The sequence below is a fragment of the Passer montanus genome, unplaced genomic scaffold, assembly GCF_014805655.1.
Source record: "Passer montanus isolate IOZ18808 unplaced genomic scaffold, ASM1480565v1 scaffold18, whole genome shotgun sequence".
Taxonomy (NCBI): domain Eukaryota; kingdom Metazoa; phylum Chordata; class Aves; order Passeriformes; family Passeridae; genus Passer; species Passer montanus.
Genome location: NW_024365381.1, coordinates 3,631,136 through 3,649,066, shown reverse-complemented (window position 1 = coordinate 3,649,066; position 17,931 = coordinate 3,631,136). Strand labels below are relative to the sequence as shown.

Sequence of the window (17,931 nt, the reverse complement as noted above, 5' to 3'; positions counted from 1 at the left end):
TCAGACCTCAGTTTTCAAATAATAATCCTTTCCTTAAAAAGTCCAAGCAAATAATGAATAGTGAAACTAAAGGCTGCCCTAGGTAGCCTGTGAAGCACAGTAAAAGCTGCATACACAGGAATTCCTGAGATAAAGAAAACTGTCTTACAATTTAAGCTAAAACTCAACTAATATTAAACTATGGAGGTGAAGGAGAGACTTAAGAACCTACACAAAGTGACTCACAGATGATGAGTCAATATGAGAAATAGCCATGAAAGAACATCCCGGCCTCCTAAATACCAATACTGTTACATTTTGCACATCAGGAGTTGAAAAAAAAAAAGTAGATGTGGAACTGCTACAGGTTTGGGTTTTTTTCCTACTGTTGCATTTAGAAAAGGAATATAATACCTGGCATTCTTTTTAAAGAGATTAATATCTAACAATACTGTGAGCTGGAACTTTGCAGAGACAGAAATTAATCTTTTCAAGTGATCTCCCTTCAGACACTGAGGAGTTTGACTATAAAACCAAACAATTTCAACTTTACATCCTGCACACTTTCTTACTTTGAAACTTTTCAGTCAATTGATATTTTGTTCATAATTTTTAAGGAAATTATTTTGGCTTCTGTTCAGGCAGCTTTTCCAATAAACACATGTACTGAGCAGCACTGCACTGGAAATAGTTTTCCTTTTTTGGTGGTGTGATCTAATAGCTTTGGCCTCTTGTATAGTGTTAGTATTCTAGGACAAGAGTTTTAAAAGCTCCCAACACTGAATTAAATCTGTTTTTTACAAGATCACAAAGCCTCTGCTGAATTCAAGGAAAAGAGGCTACATAAACTTATAAAACTAAGAATCTTCTGAAGTCTTAAAATGTGTTGGGGAACAGAATTTAACACATTGCTGACCTTCTGTCATGTCAATAGGAAACTACAGAACAAAAATATTTTTCATTTTCTATACTCCTAAAACTACTTGTAGATTTGTGGCCAGAGATTGGTATCTATTACTCCACATTATTTTCAGCAAAGAAGAATGAACTTGAAAGTTTGGCACAGTGACAGTAAGTGTTTTTCCCTCTAGCTAACACAATATTGTTTTCTTTCCAGGTAAGATCTGCTGTACTTTCTCATGAGCAGTGACTTGTAGAGAAGCTGCTGTTCTGAGACCGTTCCTAAGAACTACTTCTGGAGTATCCTTATCAATGGTTATGTCAGTAAAACAATAAAAAAAATCTGCTCTCATCTATGAGCAACTCAGAAACTCACATGTCAGTAGTGTATGGAATTTCATCAGTGTATTTCTAGAGCATGTGTAGGTGGCTGCTGGTATGACTGACTATACCTCATCCCTGTATTAGTATCACTTCAGGAATAGCAACACTTGCACTGGATGTATTGGAAAATCATTCATATGAATAAATAATCTACAACCTGCAAAACTTTTAAGCTGTTCTTTAGGAGGTAACCTCTGATTCAAAATATCCTGAAAGATGTTTTCCATGCTGATGGATTCCTTTAGGATTTCAGTAAAGCTTCTCATACTGTCTTTCACAGTATCCTTCTAGACAAAATGTCCAGCACACGGCTGGATAAACACATCATGTGATGGGGGAGCAACTGGGTCGTGGCTCAGGTGCAAAGGGTTACACTGATGGGGTGACATCCGGCTGGTGACCTCTCTGGGGTTCTGCAGGGCCAAACTTTCAACATCTTCAAAAACAACTTGGATGCAGGAATCAGAGAGATGTACAATAGGTTTTCAGACAATACTAAATTGGGAGGAGTTGTTGACTCCCATCACGGCAGAGAGGCCCTGCAGAAAGACCTTGACAAATTAGAGGGCCGTGCAATCACCAGCTACAGGAAGTTCAACAAAGGAAAGAGCTGGATTCTGCACTTGGGATGGGGCAACCCTGGATTTATGTATAGACTGAGGAACAAGATGCTGGAGAGCAGTACCATGGTCAAAGTCAAGTTGAATCTGAGTCAGCAGTGCCCTGGCAGCCAGGAGGGCCCAACCCTGTCCTGGGGGGCATCAGGCACAGCATCACCAGCCAGGCAAGGGAGGGGATTGTCCCGCTCTGCTCACCTCGAGTCCTGTGTGCAGTTTTCGGCACCACAACACTTAAAGAATGTAAATCCATTGGAGAATGTCTAAAAAAGGATTACAAAGGTGGTGAAGGATCTAGAGGAGAAGCCATATGAGTGGTTGAGGTCACCTGGCTAGTTCAGCCTGAAGGAGACTGAGGGCAGAACCCACAGCAGTCTACAATTTCTGAGGTGAAGAGGAGGGGCAGGCACTGACGTCTTCAGTTTATTTTGGATATTAGAAAAAGGTTTTTTACCCAGAGGGTGTTTGGGCACTGGAACAGGCTCCCCTGGGCAGTGGTCACAGCACCAACCTGACAGAGCTCAAGCAGCATTTGGACAATGCTCTCAGGCACATGGGGTGACTCCTAGGGTGTCCTGTGCAGAGCCAGGAGCTGAATTTTGATGACCCCCGTAGGTCCCTTCCAACTCAGGATATTCTACAATTCAAGCTGTATCAAGAAGCTCTTACACCCCACCAAGGACTTTTATCACGCACAATGAAAAATAACATCCTTTAGCTACCATACCCAATACCCGAAAGATACAGGAATACTGTCATAATCAAGTATGTGAAAAAACTAATTGGTCTCTAGAGATATTATTATTTAGATTGCATCATTTGTTTTATTACCAAGGACCTTTATCATGCACAATGAAAAATACATCCTTTAGCCACCATACCCAATACCCGAAAAATACAGGAATACTGTCATAATCAAGTATGTGAAAAAACTAATTGGTCTCTAGAGATATTATTATTTAGATTGCATCATTTGTTTTATCACACATTCATAAAAGGTTCATTGCATTCTCTATTAACCATATCAAATACATTTCAGCTCAATGCAGAGATTTATCTTTAAATTAGTGATCAGACTCTACAGTGACTGATTTGCAAACACGAGTATTCAATTTTAATTGTACATGCATTACTAAAACATTTAGCAACTACCTACTTCTGAGAAGGAAATAAATGCATTTAGCTTTGATTATTTGTAATTAGTATTCTTGCTGTTACTGTTCGCTTTCTTATTGTTGTTTTCAGTAATTTTTTTCTTATCTCAACCCCTAATCTTTTCCTTTTGTTCTTTCTGCTGGAGGGGGAGTGAATGCTGCTGCAGTTTTGGCTGGCGGACTACAGAGGGGAATACCATTCCTAAACCACAATGTTGTGATAAAAGACAAAATACAAGATTAAATACATTTTTTACTGATCTGATTTGAATGTTCTTTATGTTTCAAGAAAACTTCTGAAGATGTTAACAAAAATCAATGGACAATTATGAAAATTATGAAGTGGTAAGAATCTTTCAATAAGTGGTAAGACGCTTTCAATAAACTTTTTAGAGCAAAATAAATATATAGCGATACTTAACTAGTATATTTTCCAAGTCTACAATACTGTTTATGGCTTGGGGGTTTTCTTGAGTCAAAGAGTATCTTTGCATCTATCTTGACTAAATTATTTCCATAAACTTCTCTAAAAAAAGAACCACCCCTACTTTTAGCTCAAATAGTATAATCTCCAATATATCAAATACATCTGGATGATTACTGGTGTTTTAACTCCCATATTTAAATATATGCAAACCAGAAATACAGAAATTAAAGAAAATCAACATAGCCTGAAACACAGCAGACAATTAGCTGACAAAAATCTGAAAGCAGCACATGAACAGAGTGATTTCTGCAGACCATAGGAAATAAAATTTAATTAAGTCTTAACAATGATGTCTTAAAAAAAACCAACAAAACCCCCCCCACCTAAACATGACAAAATAAATTACCTGAATAACCTTAAGTGTTCAACAGTTCAGTATTTTTATTGCTTAGCAAACACAGTGTATTCTCATTTCTCAGTGTGGATTGCAAAATCTTAGATCTAGAAACAGCTATGTTACAAAAAATCAACCCTTATTATGGTTCGGCAAGGCACTAGAAAATTATCTTCTATGGGCAGTTAAGTAGGACAAGCTTTCCTGCTACAGTTGTAAGAAAAAGGAAGTTTTATCTCTGATGCTAGTGCCTTTTTATTTTAAATAGTGATATAGAGGCGATTAGATTAAAATAAAAAAAGATTTTTTTCATTGATGAGCTATCTTGATAACTAAAATACCTCCTGCTCTCTTGAGATTTTCTTTTATTCAGTACTCCACAGCAATAATATCATGTAAATTATTCATACTTTTGAACAGCTTAACTAATTACAGAGTCAAATTTCAAGCAGTAGAATCAGAAAGATTACTTTAGCATTATCTTTGCATCATTCTATTATAGGAATTTGTCTCTGATCATTAGTCTGGTTGAAATATTGAAAGGGTAATTTTTTGGGGGAGTATAAAATCAATAATGTTCAAAAATCTTATTGTGCAGTGACATTTACCCATTATGAAAATTTTATGTTAAAGAGGCTTACTCTGGAAAAGTTCTGGAATTCAGCAGGATCTCATATTACAGCCAACCTGACAAAAAGCAGAACGTGTAATTAAAACAAAGAACAGCAGCTATGCACCATGGCAAGCTTCTGTTTGAGAGTGAGCTAACAAGTTTAAATATTAATCTTAAATGCTGCTCCCCGAGGGTCACAAGTGAGAGCTGTGAGAGTTGTGAACACTGAAAAAACTATGAAGCTTTGCTGATTTTGATCAATTGACAAGTAAATAACTGCAAATGGGATAACTCCCATGTCAATTTTTACTGACATTGATGTCATCCTATGAAGGAAAAGTATGATTTTTTTTGGTTAAATTCTTCCAGTCATTTATGCCATTAATGAAATGCTGTACTTCCTACATTTCTTCCTCACCACAAGTTGAAATATTCTGATTTTGAATCAAAGTTGAGTATTTTTCCATAGGGCATATTCAGAATGATGGAACATATTTCATATAGAATACGAAAATCCCCCAACCAGCGACTACTATGAAGAGTTATATTTCATATTTAAAAGACAAAAAAATCTATTTTTAATGAAAGGCTATGGTACAAATGATGCAAAAAGAATCAGTGACCAGCCAACACTCACCACTGGCCTATTGCTCAGCTAGTTCCTGAGTAACGTCTACCTTGGGAAAAGATCATTTCCCCTCCAGTTTTATTGCTGAGCTTCTTGTTACACAGCACGGAGAATCTCCTTGGTCAGTTTTGGTAAGCTTCCCTGTTTGTGTTCCCCCCCCCAAGCCATTTGCTGGGGGACAAGGCAGAAAGAAGAGACCATGAAGGCCTTGACACTGGTGTGTTACCAACACAGTTTTGGTCACAAATCCAAAATACAACACTGTACTGGCTGTTATGAAGAAAAATAAGCTTCACCCATTATTATAAATAATACCTCTAACCCTGGGAGTTAAACAGATGCTTGTAAGTTATTTCTAACAATAACAAAGAACACCTTGTGCATCACAACATTATACTTCTAAAAAGGTCCTACCAATTACAGAGTATGTACAAGGCAAAATGATCATCCTGACTATTCAGCATCTTCATTAGCAAGCAACGAAACAAGATAAGCCTTATTGACAATAGAGATAAATTTCTTTCTCTGCTCTCATCATGGCTAAGGAGCCATGTCAGCTCCTTAGATTTGCAAGGTACATTTTAAGATGGGAAAAAAATAAAAATCAGTCTAGTGGGTAACATCCTAGTTCTTGTTTAACTATTTTCAACAAATAAAAAGAAAGGTACATGGTTTTCCTGGATTGACTGACTTAAGAATGTGCATATATTTCAGATTCTTGCAATGCCTGCAGTACAGGGTCTTGCAAGCTGCACCCAGAAGCAGCTGTGAAGCCTATCTAAGGACCTGAGTATATGCTCTGATTTCCAGACTGTTATAAGCTGAATTATGCTTGACATGTTTGCATGAGCTTTATTAATCACAACTTTGTTAGAATCATCTAAATGAGAAACTGACAGAATAAAATTTCTTCACTTTTGCATTACTATCAAGCATGAACCTTGCAGAGCAATCACAGTGTCCAGGTACTCAACAGCCAATTAACCGTGAGCTGAAGTTCACAGTGAATAAAGAGAAGTCTGCTATGGTCCCAGAAGGGGGATAAGGGAGTCTGAAAGACCTGCATTTGTCTAAAGTGAAAGCATATGCTACTAAAAACCTGTCCAGGCCAGCAATGATTCTCCAAACTGGCAGCCTTAAGTTAACAATGTAGAGAACTTCACACTCTGTACCTTCCTGACCAAATCAATAACCAGTTTTAAAGCATCACATTAGCACCAGCCTTAAAGGAGAAGGAAGGAGGGGAGAAGGAAACAGAAAGAACAGTGTTTATATAGGTGTGTACTGATTAGCAAAACTAGCACCTGGCCAAGGCAGTCATTTTGTATCTTTGAGAGAAGGAAACAGAAAGAATAGTGTTTATATAGGTGTGCAAACTGAGGGTATGTACTGATTAGCAAAACTAGCACCTGGCCAAGGCAGTCATTTTGTATCTTTGCCAAATGTAAATAAAAGCAAACATGGAAAAATTCCCACTTCATGTTAGTAGTCTGGAAGTGGAGAGGGAACAGAAAATGTTATAAAGATCCATCAACTACATATTAACAAAGAAAAATGTAATCCAGTAAAGTCCACAGTGAGTGAAGGTGATGTACATCCAATCGGTTTTGCATTTTATAAGCGAGTTTAAATACTGTAAAGAGAGACAGAAATATCAATAAATTACCTACTTAGGAAATTACTATCATGCCACAGTGGGCCTTCTAAATCAATCTTTTTGTAAGTAATTCTGAAAAATCCAACACTTCAACCTAAGACATCACCAAGACTACACACTGTGTTCTATTTCTTAATATTTTATATTAAACAATAATGCTAATCCATGAATATTAAAATATCTAGTTTGCAACTAAATTCTGTGAGTTATTTTTCAAGGGGCTTAAGTAGCCTGGAAGACATTTTTCCCTGCTACCTAGACAGATGGTCTACAGTTCTGTATTTTATATTCACCTCTTCAATGTCCGCAATCTAAAGAGCTTAGAAAGCTGGGTTAGGAACCAGCTTTCAAATACATGTTCATTTGGAGACCAAATGAAAGATCCTAGACACCTAAAAACTAGCTTTTTGTTTCAAGTCAAAGAAGAGTAGAGACTAACATTCTTTTCCAATGTGGATGCTGAATATATATAAACAAGGTAGGATAGAATGACACTTAATACTGAAGGATGGAAAACAGAATTAGAATTAAAATGGGCTCTTTTAAGATCAGCATTGCCAACAGACTTAAAAAAATTATGTACACAGAATTGAAATGGAGGAAAGAGATGAAAAGATGGAGTATTTTATTGTTCAGCAGTAAAAAACTTAATAGTGTTTCTTATGTTAGTAAATAAGACTATCCAAACAAGGTCTTCCATTTTCTGATGTCAATATGGGAACTGTGAAAGATAAAGAAAATTCTAAAATGCTTCAGAAGAGAAATGACCTATGCTATCGAAGTAGAGAGCCATTATGCATACTGAATTGATCCTGTGTCAACAGAAGAAGTTGAGAAGACTGAAAATGTCAACACTAATGAATTCCTGCTAGTCATGAGGAACTACAATGTACTAAGTTTAGAATGATTTTTGGAATGGAGACAATGCTGGACAAGTACAAATTCATTCACACTTCCTAGTGACTTTGTTCTGATACACAGTAATGCCATTGCCTTATGACTTTCATAGGGACTGATAATGAAAAACATGGTATATAGGATTTTCAGATAGAAGATCAAGAAGTGATTCTTTAGACAGATCCTTTCTGACAGACTGGAAAGAATTAAAATTCAAAAAGGTAAGAAAAGGATAACTTTGCAGCAATTCATTAAGCACAATATGTGTCTGCTTATTTCAAATGAGCTAGTGGCTGTGTGCTTTACAAACAAGATGAGGTCAAATATTCAGAGCAATGTCATTAAGAAAATACTGTTATTTAATGCTTCATTTGAGTTTTCTGGACTCAAGTAACCTGAGAATTTATGCAAAATTTATTCTCAAGGGTCTAAGAAGCTGAGAAGTATTAAGAAATAGATCAGGGTCCATTCAACAAATTATGCTCCATAGAGGTATTTTGAATAGTTATTACTATTGATGTACCACTTGCATTCACTTTCCAGACTGGGAAAAATGCTGCATTAAATGATGTAACAGTGAACTAACGTGGAAACACAGGAAATACTGGGTTGCAGGAAGAGAAAAGGAAGATTTTATGTTTTGAAACAGCTGGGCATTCAGGAGATGGATTCTTCCCTTTTACCAATGTGTCTATCAACCAACGCTGCTTTTTTTCCTTCTTTATAAGAAATAGAAAAGCAATTCTATTTTACATTTCTAATAGCTCTGAAGTCATTATGAACATGGGCAATCACCTTTCCACATCAGAGGTCAGTCAGATTAAATGAAGTTTTATATAGGATGAAAAAACTCTGTCTGGTCTTGCTTGGTTACACACAAAGGTGACCAGAAAATAGCTATCACCAATCAAGTAATACTCAGCAGCACAAAACAGAACTGTCATCCATCTCATTTTAGGCAAAAACAGATGAATTCCAAAATGCTGTAAAATATATATTCAAACCTAAGCCTATGTTTTAATCATACAAAAATGTATCTATGTAAGTATAAATATACTGACTATATGTAAATCAGACTTGTACCTTCAAAATCTATCAAAACTGCTCGCTAAACTAATAAAGCTAGGTGAGGTGAAACAGTGAAAGATATCTTAGTAAAAGAAATCAGGGTAAAACTGGCAGTGAACAGCTCTGCCACTATGATCATAAATTACATTCAAGATAAATTCTACCTCTGGGTAAGAAGCACCTCAAGAAGTCCTTGAGGTGGGCTGCCAGGACTGACAAACTGAGTGTGTCATAACTCAGGTGTGCTAAGACCAGTCAGTGAGTAAAGAAGAAAAACATCAGCCTTCAGCTTACATATCATCAGCTTTCTATAGGAAAGCACAGCAAATACTAGCTACATGCAGAGAGCTAGTTGTTTGAAGCATGTTGCAACCTTTTTATCAGTATCATCATTAGTTTACAAGTCCAGGCAGATGTATTTCATCTTAACTGTACAGCTGGAGGATGTGATCTCTAGTGTTCATTGTAACACAACATGGAGCCAGGCTAGTTTTCCTTGTCATAGGTAGGATTTTAATAGGTAAGGGTTTACTTATTTTCTTTATTTTTTTTTTTTGTCATGATCTGGTCTTAGTGCTAATAAATGCTCAAATTAATTTGTCATAGGTAGGATTTTAATAGTTAAGGGTTTACTTATTTTTTTTTTTTTTTTTTTGTCATGATCTGGTCTTAGTGCTAATAAATGCTCAAATTAAAAAAAAAAAGAAAAAGAAAAAAAAAGGCTGTTATTTATAGTTTTCCAAGCCAACTACATTCACACACTTTGGGATTCTTCTAGGGTTCAACATCATCATAGCATTTGATGTCTCTGCCTTTCTACATCAGTAAGTATTAAAGTGTAAGCAAATTACTGAAATTAGGAATTAATTTTTCCTTTTACAGATTTCATTTGTCTGTCACCCAGGACTGCTTTTTTCCTTCCTTGAAAGAAACAGAAAAGCAATTATGTTTTATATTGCTAGCAGTTCTGGAAAATATACAGAACAAGGATTAAAGGCTGAATGAACAGGTCACAAATTCCTTACAGAAAATCTTATCTTCTCCCACTAATGTTCTTAAGTACTGGCACTGATACCAGGACAGGTTGTTACTGTATCATGTGTATTAATTATACATTAAGGAAATACCTAACTAGGATCAATTTCATATTAACACAAACTTTACATGCTTTCCAAACTAAAAATGCATTTAGGCTAGTAAAACTTTAAATTCTAATGTAATCCATTTATAAAATTTATTCTAATTTAAGTAAGCAATATTTTCAATTAAAATTAAGATTTATATTAAATGACTGTCTAACCAATCAGAGACTTTCAGAATCAGTAACTATAACAAAGCACAGAACCCCAGTCTGGATCTGTAAACATCAAAACCTAACAACTAGATTAAAAAAAAATAAATAATCACATTTCTATGGCAAACAGCAATATTCTGCATCTTGAAGACAACACCTCACTTAGACCTTCAGTCTTCACGAAGTCAAGCAAATATGTTGCTTAATGCTTTCTACATTACCTTGTCTCAGAGTCATACAGATCAGAAAAAGGAACCAACCTTTATAATGATAAATGCCCCTTCTCAATTTATGTATCCCTACAGATTTTGCAAGAATATATGTACGATTTTTTTCTTACAAGCTTCCCCTTTTAAAAGTTAGTTTAGAGCTCAGATTATATGCCAAATGTCTATCTAAAAAAAGATCTTGACTATTCTTATTAATTCAAATCTCAATACATGGCTTACGTGTTTAAGATCACTAAAATACATACTGTTAAGTACAATTGGAAAGCAGAATTAATCTTGACATGAATATGCAGAGCATAAAAGCAAGCGTGTGAAATGGTTTTTGGCAGCAGAAAACATTTATAATATTTTAATCTCTAAAATGACAGTAACTGAGTATTTGGTATATGTTAGGAAGAAATGCCTAAATAAAATGAAAAAAAAAATTGTTTCTGTATGGGAACATTGCTAAATTTGGTGGGTCATTTCAAAACAGCAAAACACCAAAATAACAGTTATTGCAGATAATTCACCTTTGCTGTTGTTTGTTTTTTAATTTTTTTGGGGTCAAATTAATTTCTATCAGAATTAATTTACATGTGAAAGTCTGCAAGAGTAATATGTTCAAATACACACTTTTTTCAATGTCAGGTGACAACTGAAACGAACAACCAACTACTACGTATTTGACAAGAGGGAGGGCAACAATTGTCTTTTTTCCCATCCTAATTCACAGAATCACAGGCCTGGGTTGGAAGGGACCTTAAAGATGATCTATTTCCAAACCCCCACCCACTTGATCAGGATGCTCGGGGCAATTTCTAACACAAGTTTTAATTCATCTCCTTTGGTCAGTCATTAATCTTGCTGTGTGTAGTAAAGATCACTATATGCTTAGCAGGTCTCACATGTGTAAGTCAAGGTGAGTAATACTATGTGGAAACAGCACTTGTTATCATTCTTACACTGGCATTTTATTCTTGGAGGAAAAATAGTGATTCATTAGTAACTCCTGCAGGGTGTCCTACAGAAAAGGTCACAAAAGTAAAGATGCCATCATTTTGGGTTTCCAAGAATATTTTGATTAATTCAGCAGAACAATTGTGAAATACCAATGTGTGGAGGTAGGACAAAGCTTAAAGCCAAATGCATTTCTAATATACATCTAAAGGTGGCAGCAAATGTTTGTTCTTTATTATCGGGCCAGAGTAAATCTCTAAAGAGCTTCAATCGCTGTATCTCAAGGTTCTATCCAGAAATGACAGTCAAATGCATCCTCAATGTCTTGCTATGTCAAGAATCAAGCTGTTCTAATGAACACAACCTCTAAGGAATGAAATTTCTGCACAACAGCCATCTCCAACTTTGCTTTGCAAAAGCAATACAACCTGATTAACATGGCCACCAAATAACAACATAACACAAAGATACTCCAAATTACACACATTCCAGTATCAGAACCTATATGTTATAAATTTACACAAGGGGAAAAAATCAGTCAAAAAAAGCCCTTTATCGCCAAAACCTGCCTTTCTTCTCCACCATACCATTCAGAATGCATGTAAGCTACAGAGAGGGCTCACCTAAATTCTAAACAAAAGACAAACCTGAAATATTTAGTATAAGACACTCGTAGCAGGAATCTTGTTACAGTCTGCCTAAACTTGAATTTGTTCTTTGTTCTCAGAATTAGCACCCACACCTTCAGTCAGTTCTCATTACTGCTGCAAGTACTGATGCCATTAATCAAGTTACAGAAAACAGTCTAGCCTATTTAACCCTGCAGACTATAATTACATGACACACAAATGAAAATAAGGCAAAAATGATTCTGCAGAAGGAGAGTCAGTGGGAGGGCTCTGGTCTACAGGGGGAAGTGTGTGTGTGTGAGAGAAAAAGGAGGTAAAAGGAGGAAGGCCACAAAGAGGGTCTGGAGTTCCACAGGAACACCCATATTTACTTAAAGCTAAGCTCCTAAGCACTTCCTGCAGGAGTAGCATGAGTTTCACTTTCTTCACACTTTTTCTTTAGGAAGGAACAAGGTTCAATAAGATAAGTAGGCTTGTAAACAAGCCCTTCAAGTCCTTTCATCTTCTGTTCCACTTAGGAAAAACTGTTCTTTGGTGGCAATTTTTTTTTATTTTTGAAAATATGCATTAACTAAAAGATACACATTACATACATGCCCATTAGAGATGGGCATATCCATATAATGACTTACAAAACCATGTGGGTGCATGCTGCATGCATATATATATATATATATATTCTAATAGTTTATTTTTTTTTAAAATTTGTAGAGTATTAGAAGTTAAACTGTTAAACCATCAAAAAGAAAGTATTAATTTCACATCCCCAGAAAGTTCACAAGAATATCACTTTAAATGTTATGCTGCCTTGGCTGAGGGGATGAAGTGACAAGCCTTGAAATCTGACCACACTAAGATTTAAGTATGATTTGAATATACTGCTTTGACTAGCTAGCAAAAAACAGCAACAACAAAAAACCCCAAGTTGTAAATTCTCAACTGGATATAATGGAGTTCAAACTATATCCTCAGGTCTATGTTCTTTGGTTTGCTCGGCTACATTTGGATCTTACTTTCTCTAGCTGGGATGAATTTGAGCTTGACAAGACATTTCAACATATATTCCAGAAAATACCTCTTGGTAATTCAGATTTTAGACTAAATGGGTTTTGATACAAACAGCTGGCTCAGTGAGGCTGACACAAAGTAATTCACTGAAATTTAGGGTCAACTTACTCGGCTTACGGTTTTTACAGGTTCTGTCAAATTTAAACCTACCAACAGGGAGTGTATCACCCAGTGAGAGGAAAAAGCTGATAGTGAGAAGAACAGCAGAAGCACTGTATCCATGAGCAGATTTATTAGCTCCTCACAATGTATGTATGCAGCACTGTGTGTACATACACAGACCAGACTTGTGCCCAGACAGAATGACATGCAAGGAATATGGAAATGGTCACCATCTGCTATCAGAGGATTACTGAATACTCCCGTTTGATCTAGGAAGTTATGAAAGGGAGAATGTGGGTGTGCTTCATGGGACATGGTAGAATCTAGTGTGTGTTGAAAAAGTAGAAGTTAAGCATATATTTATGAACCTCAGTGGCAATTTTTTTCCACTCTGATGACACTTGTTTAGCATAAAGTTAATACTGGGTCAATTGAATCAGGAACTCAATTTTGGACAGGTCAAGCTTAGAAGAACAATACAACTTTAAAGGCAAAATGTGTTGTACTTTATTAATGACAACGTATTTTCAGGAATGATGAAGTGAGAAACAGATAACCAACATGAGACTTCACATATGAAGTAGAAAAATTGTAGAGTGTATCTTCATTCACTAATGCAGCTCCTTCCTCACCACCACACGAAGAAGAAAACAAACAAATTCTGCTCACGTGGAAAATGAAAGAATAAGAGAAGACACAAGAAATATTGCACATTTTTTCTTAGTTTGAGAAGACACTAAAAGAAAACTATTGATTGACAAGGTTATCTGTATCTGTTATCAGTTTCAGTAGCTAAAATAAAAGGAATGGAAAGGTAACAGAAGAGTATGAAGTGGTGCTTGGTGAAGCAATGCTGAAGCCTGGAAGTTTACTCCTAAGTTAGCATGTTCAGACCCATGATTTCAAGATCTCATTAAACTGCAAGCTTATCTGAACACAGAATGAATCACATGCAAATAATTTAATGTCCAACTGCCAAGTATTAAGCTTTGATTCACTTACCTCCCATAATTTTAGATTGGCAGTTGATAAATTCTGGTTTCTTGTCTGTAAGATATCGCTGACAAGTGTGATGTAGAACCTGAAAGAATGTGCATTTTTCTGAAGCTGTGTTTGCTACCCATTGGTCAAATGCATTTTCAAATAGTAAATCAAATTCTGGGGAATCCTAGAAGAAAAAACAAAAATAGACTGTTATTATTCCTGTTTTAAAAATGATTTAGAGAAAGATATTTTTTAAAATGTACTGTGTTAAAAAAGGTAGAAAGGTCATGCAATAACCATTACTGCATATTTGCATATTTTTGAATGAAAAAGACCAAACAGGCAGGAAGGTTTTTGTAACGTTATTTTTAATGAGGAATAGTCAGCTATGACAAAAACATCTGAAAACAAATATGATTTAGATCAAAAAATTAAAAGCCAAATTCACATAAGAAACCATTGCTATCTTCTGATATATAGTTATTTGTGTCCTCTGTATTAGGCAAGCATTTATGTCTCTCAACGCAAAATCTGTAGTCACACTGTGTTATAGAAGATGCGGATCTGCTCTCCATGCTCAACCAAACAAATGAGCTAAGTCCTAAGCAGATAAAAAGTCCTAGTTATTGTATTTTAATGCATTTTCATAAAGTGTTGCAAAGGACTCAGGATAACTCAGGATAAAGGAGTAAAAGGCCACTCCCAGAACAAATCACAGTGCAGCTCAATACCAGATTCAGCTGCCAAAATAAAAGGATTTTACGCAAGAAGTCATGCTATATATTTAATATTTGTGAACCACTGTTTTGCAATCTAATCTAGTAAAAGTTCTTTTCCAGTTGATGATACTAGGAATTCACAGGGAGATGAGTTTGAAGAAAACATTTCTAAGCTTAAGAGCTTGGTAGGACTTTCAATCTGTTATGTACACAGCTAGATAGCAGATGCTGTAAAACAACCTAAAACTCTTATACCTTACCTTTTTGTAATTTCACTTGTTTTCATATTTCCTTTACCCACAGAAAATATAATTCCACTCCTTGCATTTCATCGGGCAGTGGCTAAGGGTTCTTTTTCGTATCAAGTCTTTAGGTAGTAACTAGTCTTGGTACTAGGGACTTAGGTACTAACCAAGACTGGGGTAGTGACAGAATTTGGTTCACCATAGTTAAGATGCTTAGGTAGCTGATCAGAGCACAACTTTGAAGAAACAAGGGAGCTAGTCACAAAAATATTTTGCTATAAAAAGAACACAAAATCACTTTGTGAGCACGTAATATAAGCTGCATTTTTAACTTCTAATTATGTTGTTTCAGTACTGGAGAAATGCATTCATAAGCCTAAGACATATTCGTACAACCTCATCTTGAGACAGCTCAAGGTGAGCTGAACAGCCCAAATTAAAGGAATAATTCCACAGCTATTTAATAGAGGGTTAATTTGTTTTACTTATTTTTGGTATTTTTTGTTTAAATCAGTGTTCACTTGCCATTTGCAGCTAAAGGACACTACCACATTTGCTAGCATAAGATAAGGAATGTAGAAATATCTGAGGAAAGGACTGTCCTAGAAAAAATGCAGGATTCACAAGATTTCACAAACTTGAATCTCAGCAACCTCCTCTGTACTTCTACCTATTGCTCTATCTCACAGCACAGCTGCATGCCAAAGTAGACGCCAAGAGGCTTAAAGCTGAAGCAAACAAGGCTCTTACTCTACTCTTTACAAAGAAAAGAAAAAGCAGTAAGGAAAGTATGGAAAGACAAGAATAAAAAATCCACATGACTGAGTTTTAGCCTCCTCCCACGTTTCCCATTAAAATTTACTTCACATATTCCACGTAGCTATTTCTTTTTTGAGAATTTGCACTTAAACCTGCATCTTGTATTTTAAAAGATCACAAGATACCTTTTGAATAGAAAGAATGCCTGGTTCACAAACCAGTTACATAACAGCTCAATTTTCATTTTCTAGGAAACTGTTCAAACTCACCCGATTCGGGTCTATTCCGTTGACCTGGCGAAGCTGCTCGAGCATCCACTGCGTTCTCCTGACAAACGACGTGGAGCCTTCAAACTGCTTCACCTTTGTAATAGATGCTTGAGCTGGTTTCTTGTTTGTCACTGAACATATAGAAAAACATACAACTGAAAAGGGCTTTGTGATTCAGGAACATGCTGTTTACTTCACTTATCAGTAGCTGTTTTGCTGGTGTATTTTCTACAGTGTCCCACAAAGCAAATACATGTCACTGATTCTGACACCAGAATGCAGGTAGAAATTATCTTTCCAGGATAACATACTGAAAAGCATATTCCTTGTGGTCAGAATGGTGGTATGATGCCAAACAAGCTGTTTAGTACTCAAAATTGGATATATTTTAGCCATTATCAACTTAAGTTACCAACATCCTGTAAAAAACCCCAGTGCTACAACAAAGGTCTTTCCATTTCATTCTAACATTCACAGAATCACAGAATGGCCTGGGTATTAAGGGACCTTAAAGACCATCCAGTTCCTATCTCCCTGCCATGGTCAGGGACACCTGTCACTAGACCAGATTGCTCAGAGCCCCATCCAGTTTGTCCTAAACATCTCCAGTGACAGGGCACTGACCACCTTTCAGGGCAACCTGTTCCAATGCCTCACGACTCTCCCAGTAAAGACTTTTTTTTCCCTAATATCTAACCTAAATCTACTCTCTTTTAGTGTGAAGCCGTTTCCCTTTGTCCTAGCACTCCATGCTCCTGTAAAAAGTCCTTCTCCATATTTCTTGTAGGCTCTCAGGTACTGGAAGACTGCAATTAGGTCATTTCAAAGCATTCTCTTCTTCAGGCTGAAAAAAATTCTCTCAGACTATCCTCACAGGAGAGGTACACCATCAATTACCTTACTGTTCTCTTTCCCCCCATGCTAATTTGTTTAAGTTTCTCTTATTCAGCACTGAGTATTAATAATTTCTCTCTCATCTTCTCAATTTAGGAAAACAGAGAAGGAAAAAAAAACCCCAACGATATGACCATGTAAGTATATGCACCGTATTAAAAAAACCTGCTACTTTAGACTGAATTTCATATTGCTGATTGATGGTACATGTAGGTCATGCTTGTATAATACCACCAATATTTGTGACATTTGAGTGCCAGCCAAGAGACATAGGTATATACACTTACGATACTGTAAATCCATCAAGTCAGACAATAGTCAGTGAAAAGCACAGGTACAAGAATTAAGGAATTAAAGTTTGTTTGACACCTCCCTTTCCAAATATTAGATACCACAAACAAAAACCACAAATAAGAATTATATTACTTATTATAAACAAAATGTATGTTAAAAACCACAAAAAAATTTATGTTAAAAACCACTGCTCTGATTTTGGAAAAGAATAAAAAAGGCAATATAATGCTCAGATCAGGGTATCATTAAGTCAGAATTCTGTTTTCAAAGAGTACTTAATAAGGCTAACTTTTCAACAGCAGGAAAATTGACTTCCTGCATTAGATGTTTTTTCTAAACAAATAGTCTTTTAATCAGTGTAACTCCATTGAAGTTCTATAAGCAGCTTTAGACACTTTCTGTAGTCAAATGTATATTTTATTTACATGTCACTTATCTGTTGCTGTATGTTAGGTCACTCCCAAACACATTTCAACTTTCTGTGAAGAAATAATTCGTATAATCATTGTATTGCATAATCTACTAAAGCTGGTGTGTCATCTATGTTTTTTCCTACCTAAACTCTTTCCAAAAATAATTTTACCCATATGGTTCACCAAATAAGAGTATTATTGGAAAAGTTGCTTTTCTCTGCTTTTAGATGCTGGCAGTCAAAGAGAGCTTCTAAAATAATCAAGACTTAAACAGAAAGATTGCTTATTTTTGTGCACCCCATTTGCCCAGACAACCAAGAAAAGTAACAGGCTTCCCACTCTGAAAAGGCATGCTGCATGCACTTCTGCACCCA

At 35.9% G+C, this 17,931-nt stretch overlaps 1 protein-coding gene across 3 annotated transcripts in view; it reads right to left on the bottom strand.

The window, feature by feature from the left end:
- The window catches only part of STXBP6 (syntaxin binding protein 6), a 91,122-nt gene that overhangs the window by 4,761 nt on the left and 68,430 nt on the right, over positions 1-17,931 (bottom strand). For all 3 annotated transcript variants that reach the window (XM_039705526.1, XM_039705525.1, XM_039705527.1), the window contains 2 exons: positions 15,957-16,087; positions 13,983-14,148 (listed from right to left, as the gene is read on the bottom strand). In XM_039705526.1, the coding sequence (XP_039561460.1) occupies positions 13,983-14,148; positions 15,957-16,087 (297 nt within the window). The remainder of the gene's footprint in view (positions 1-13,982; positions 14,149-15,956; positions 16,088-17,931) is intronic.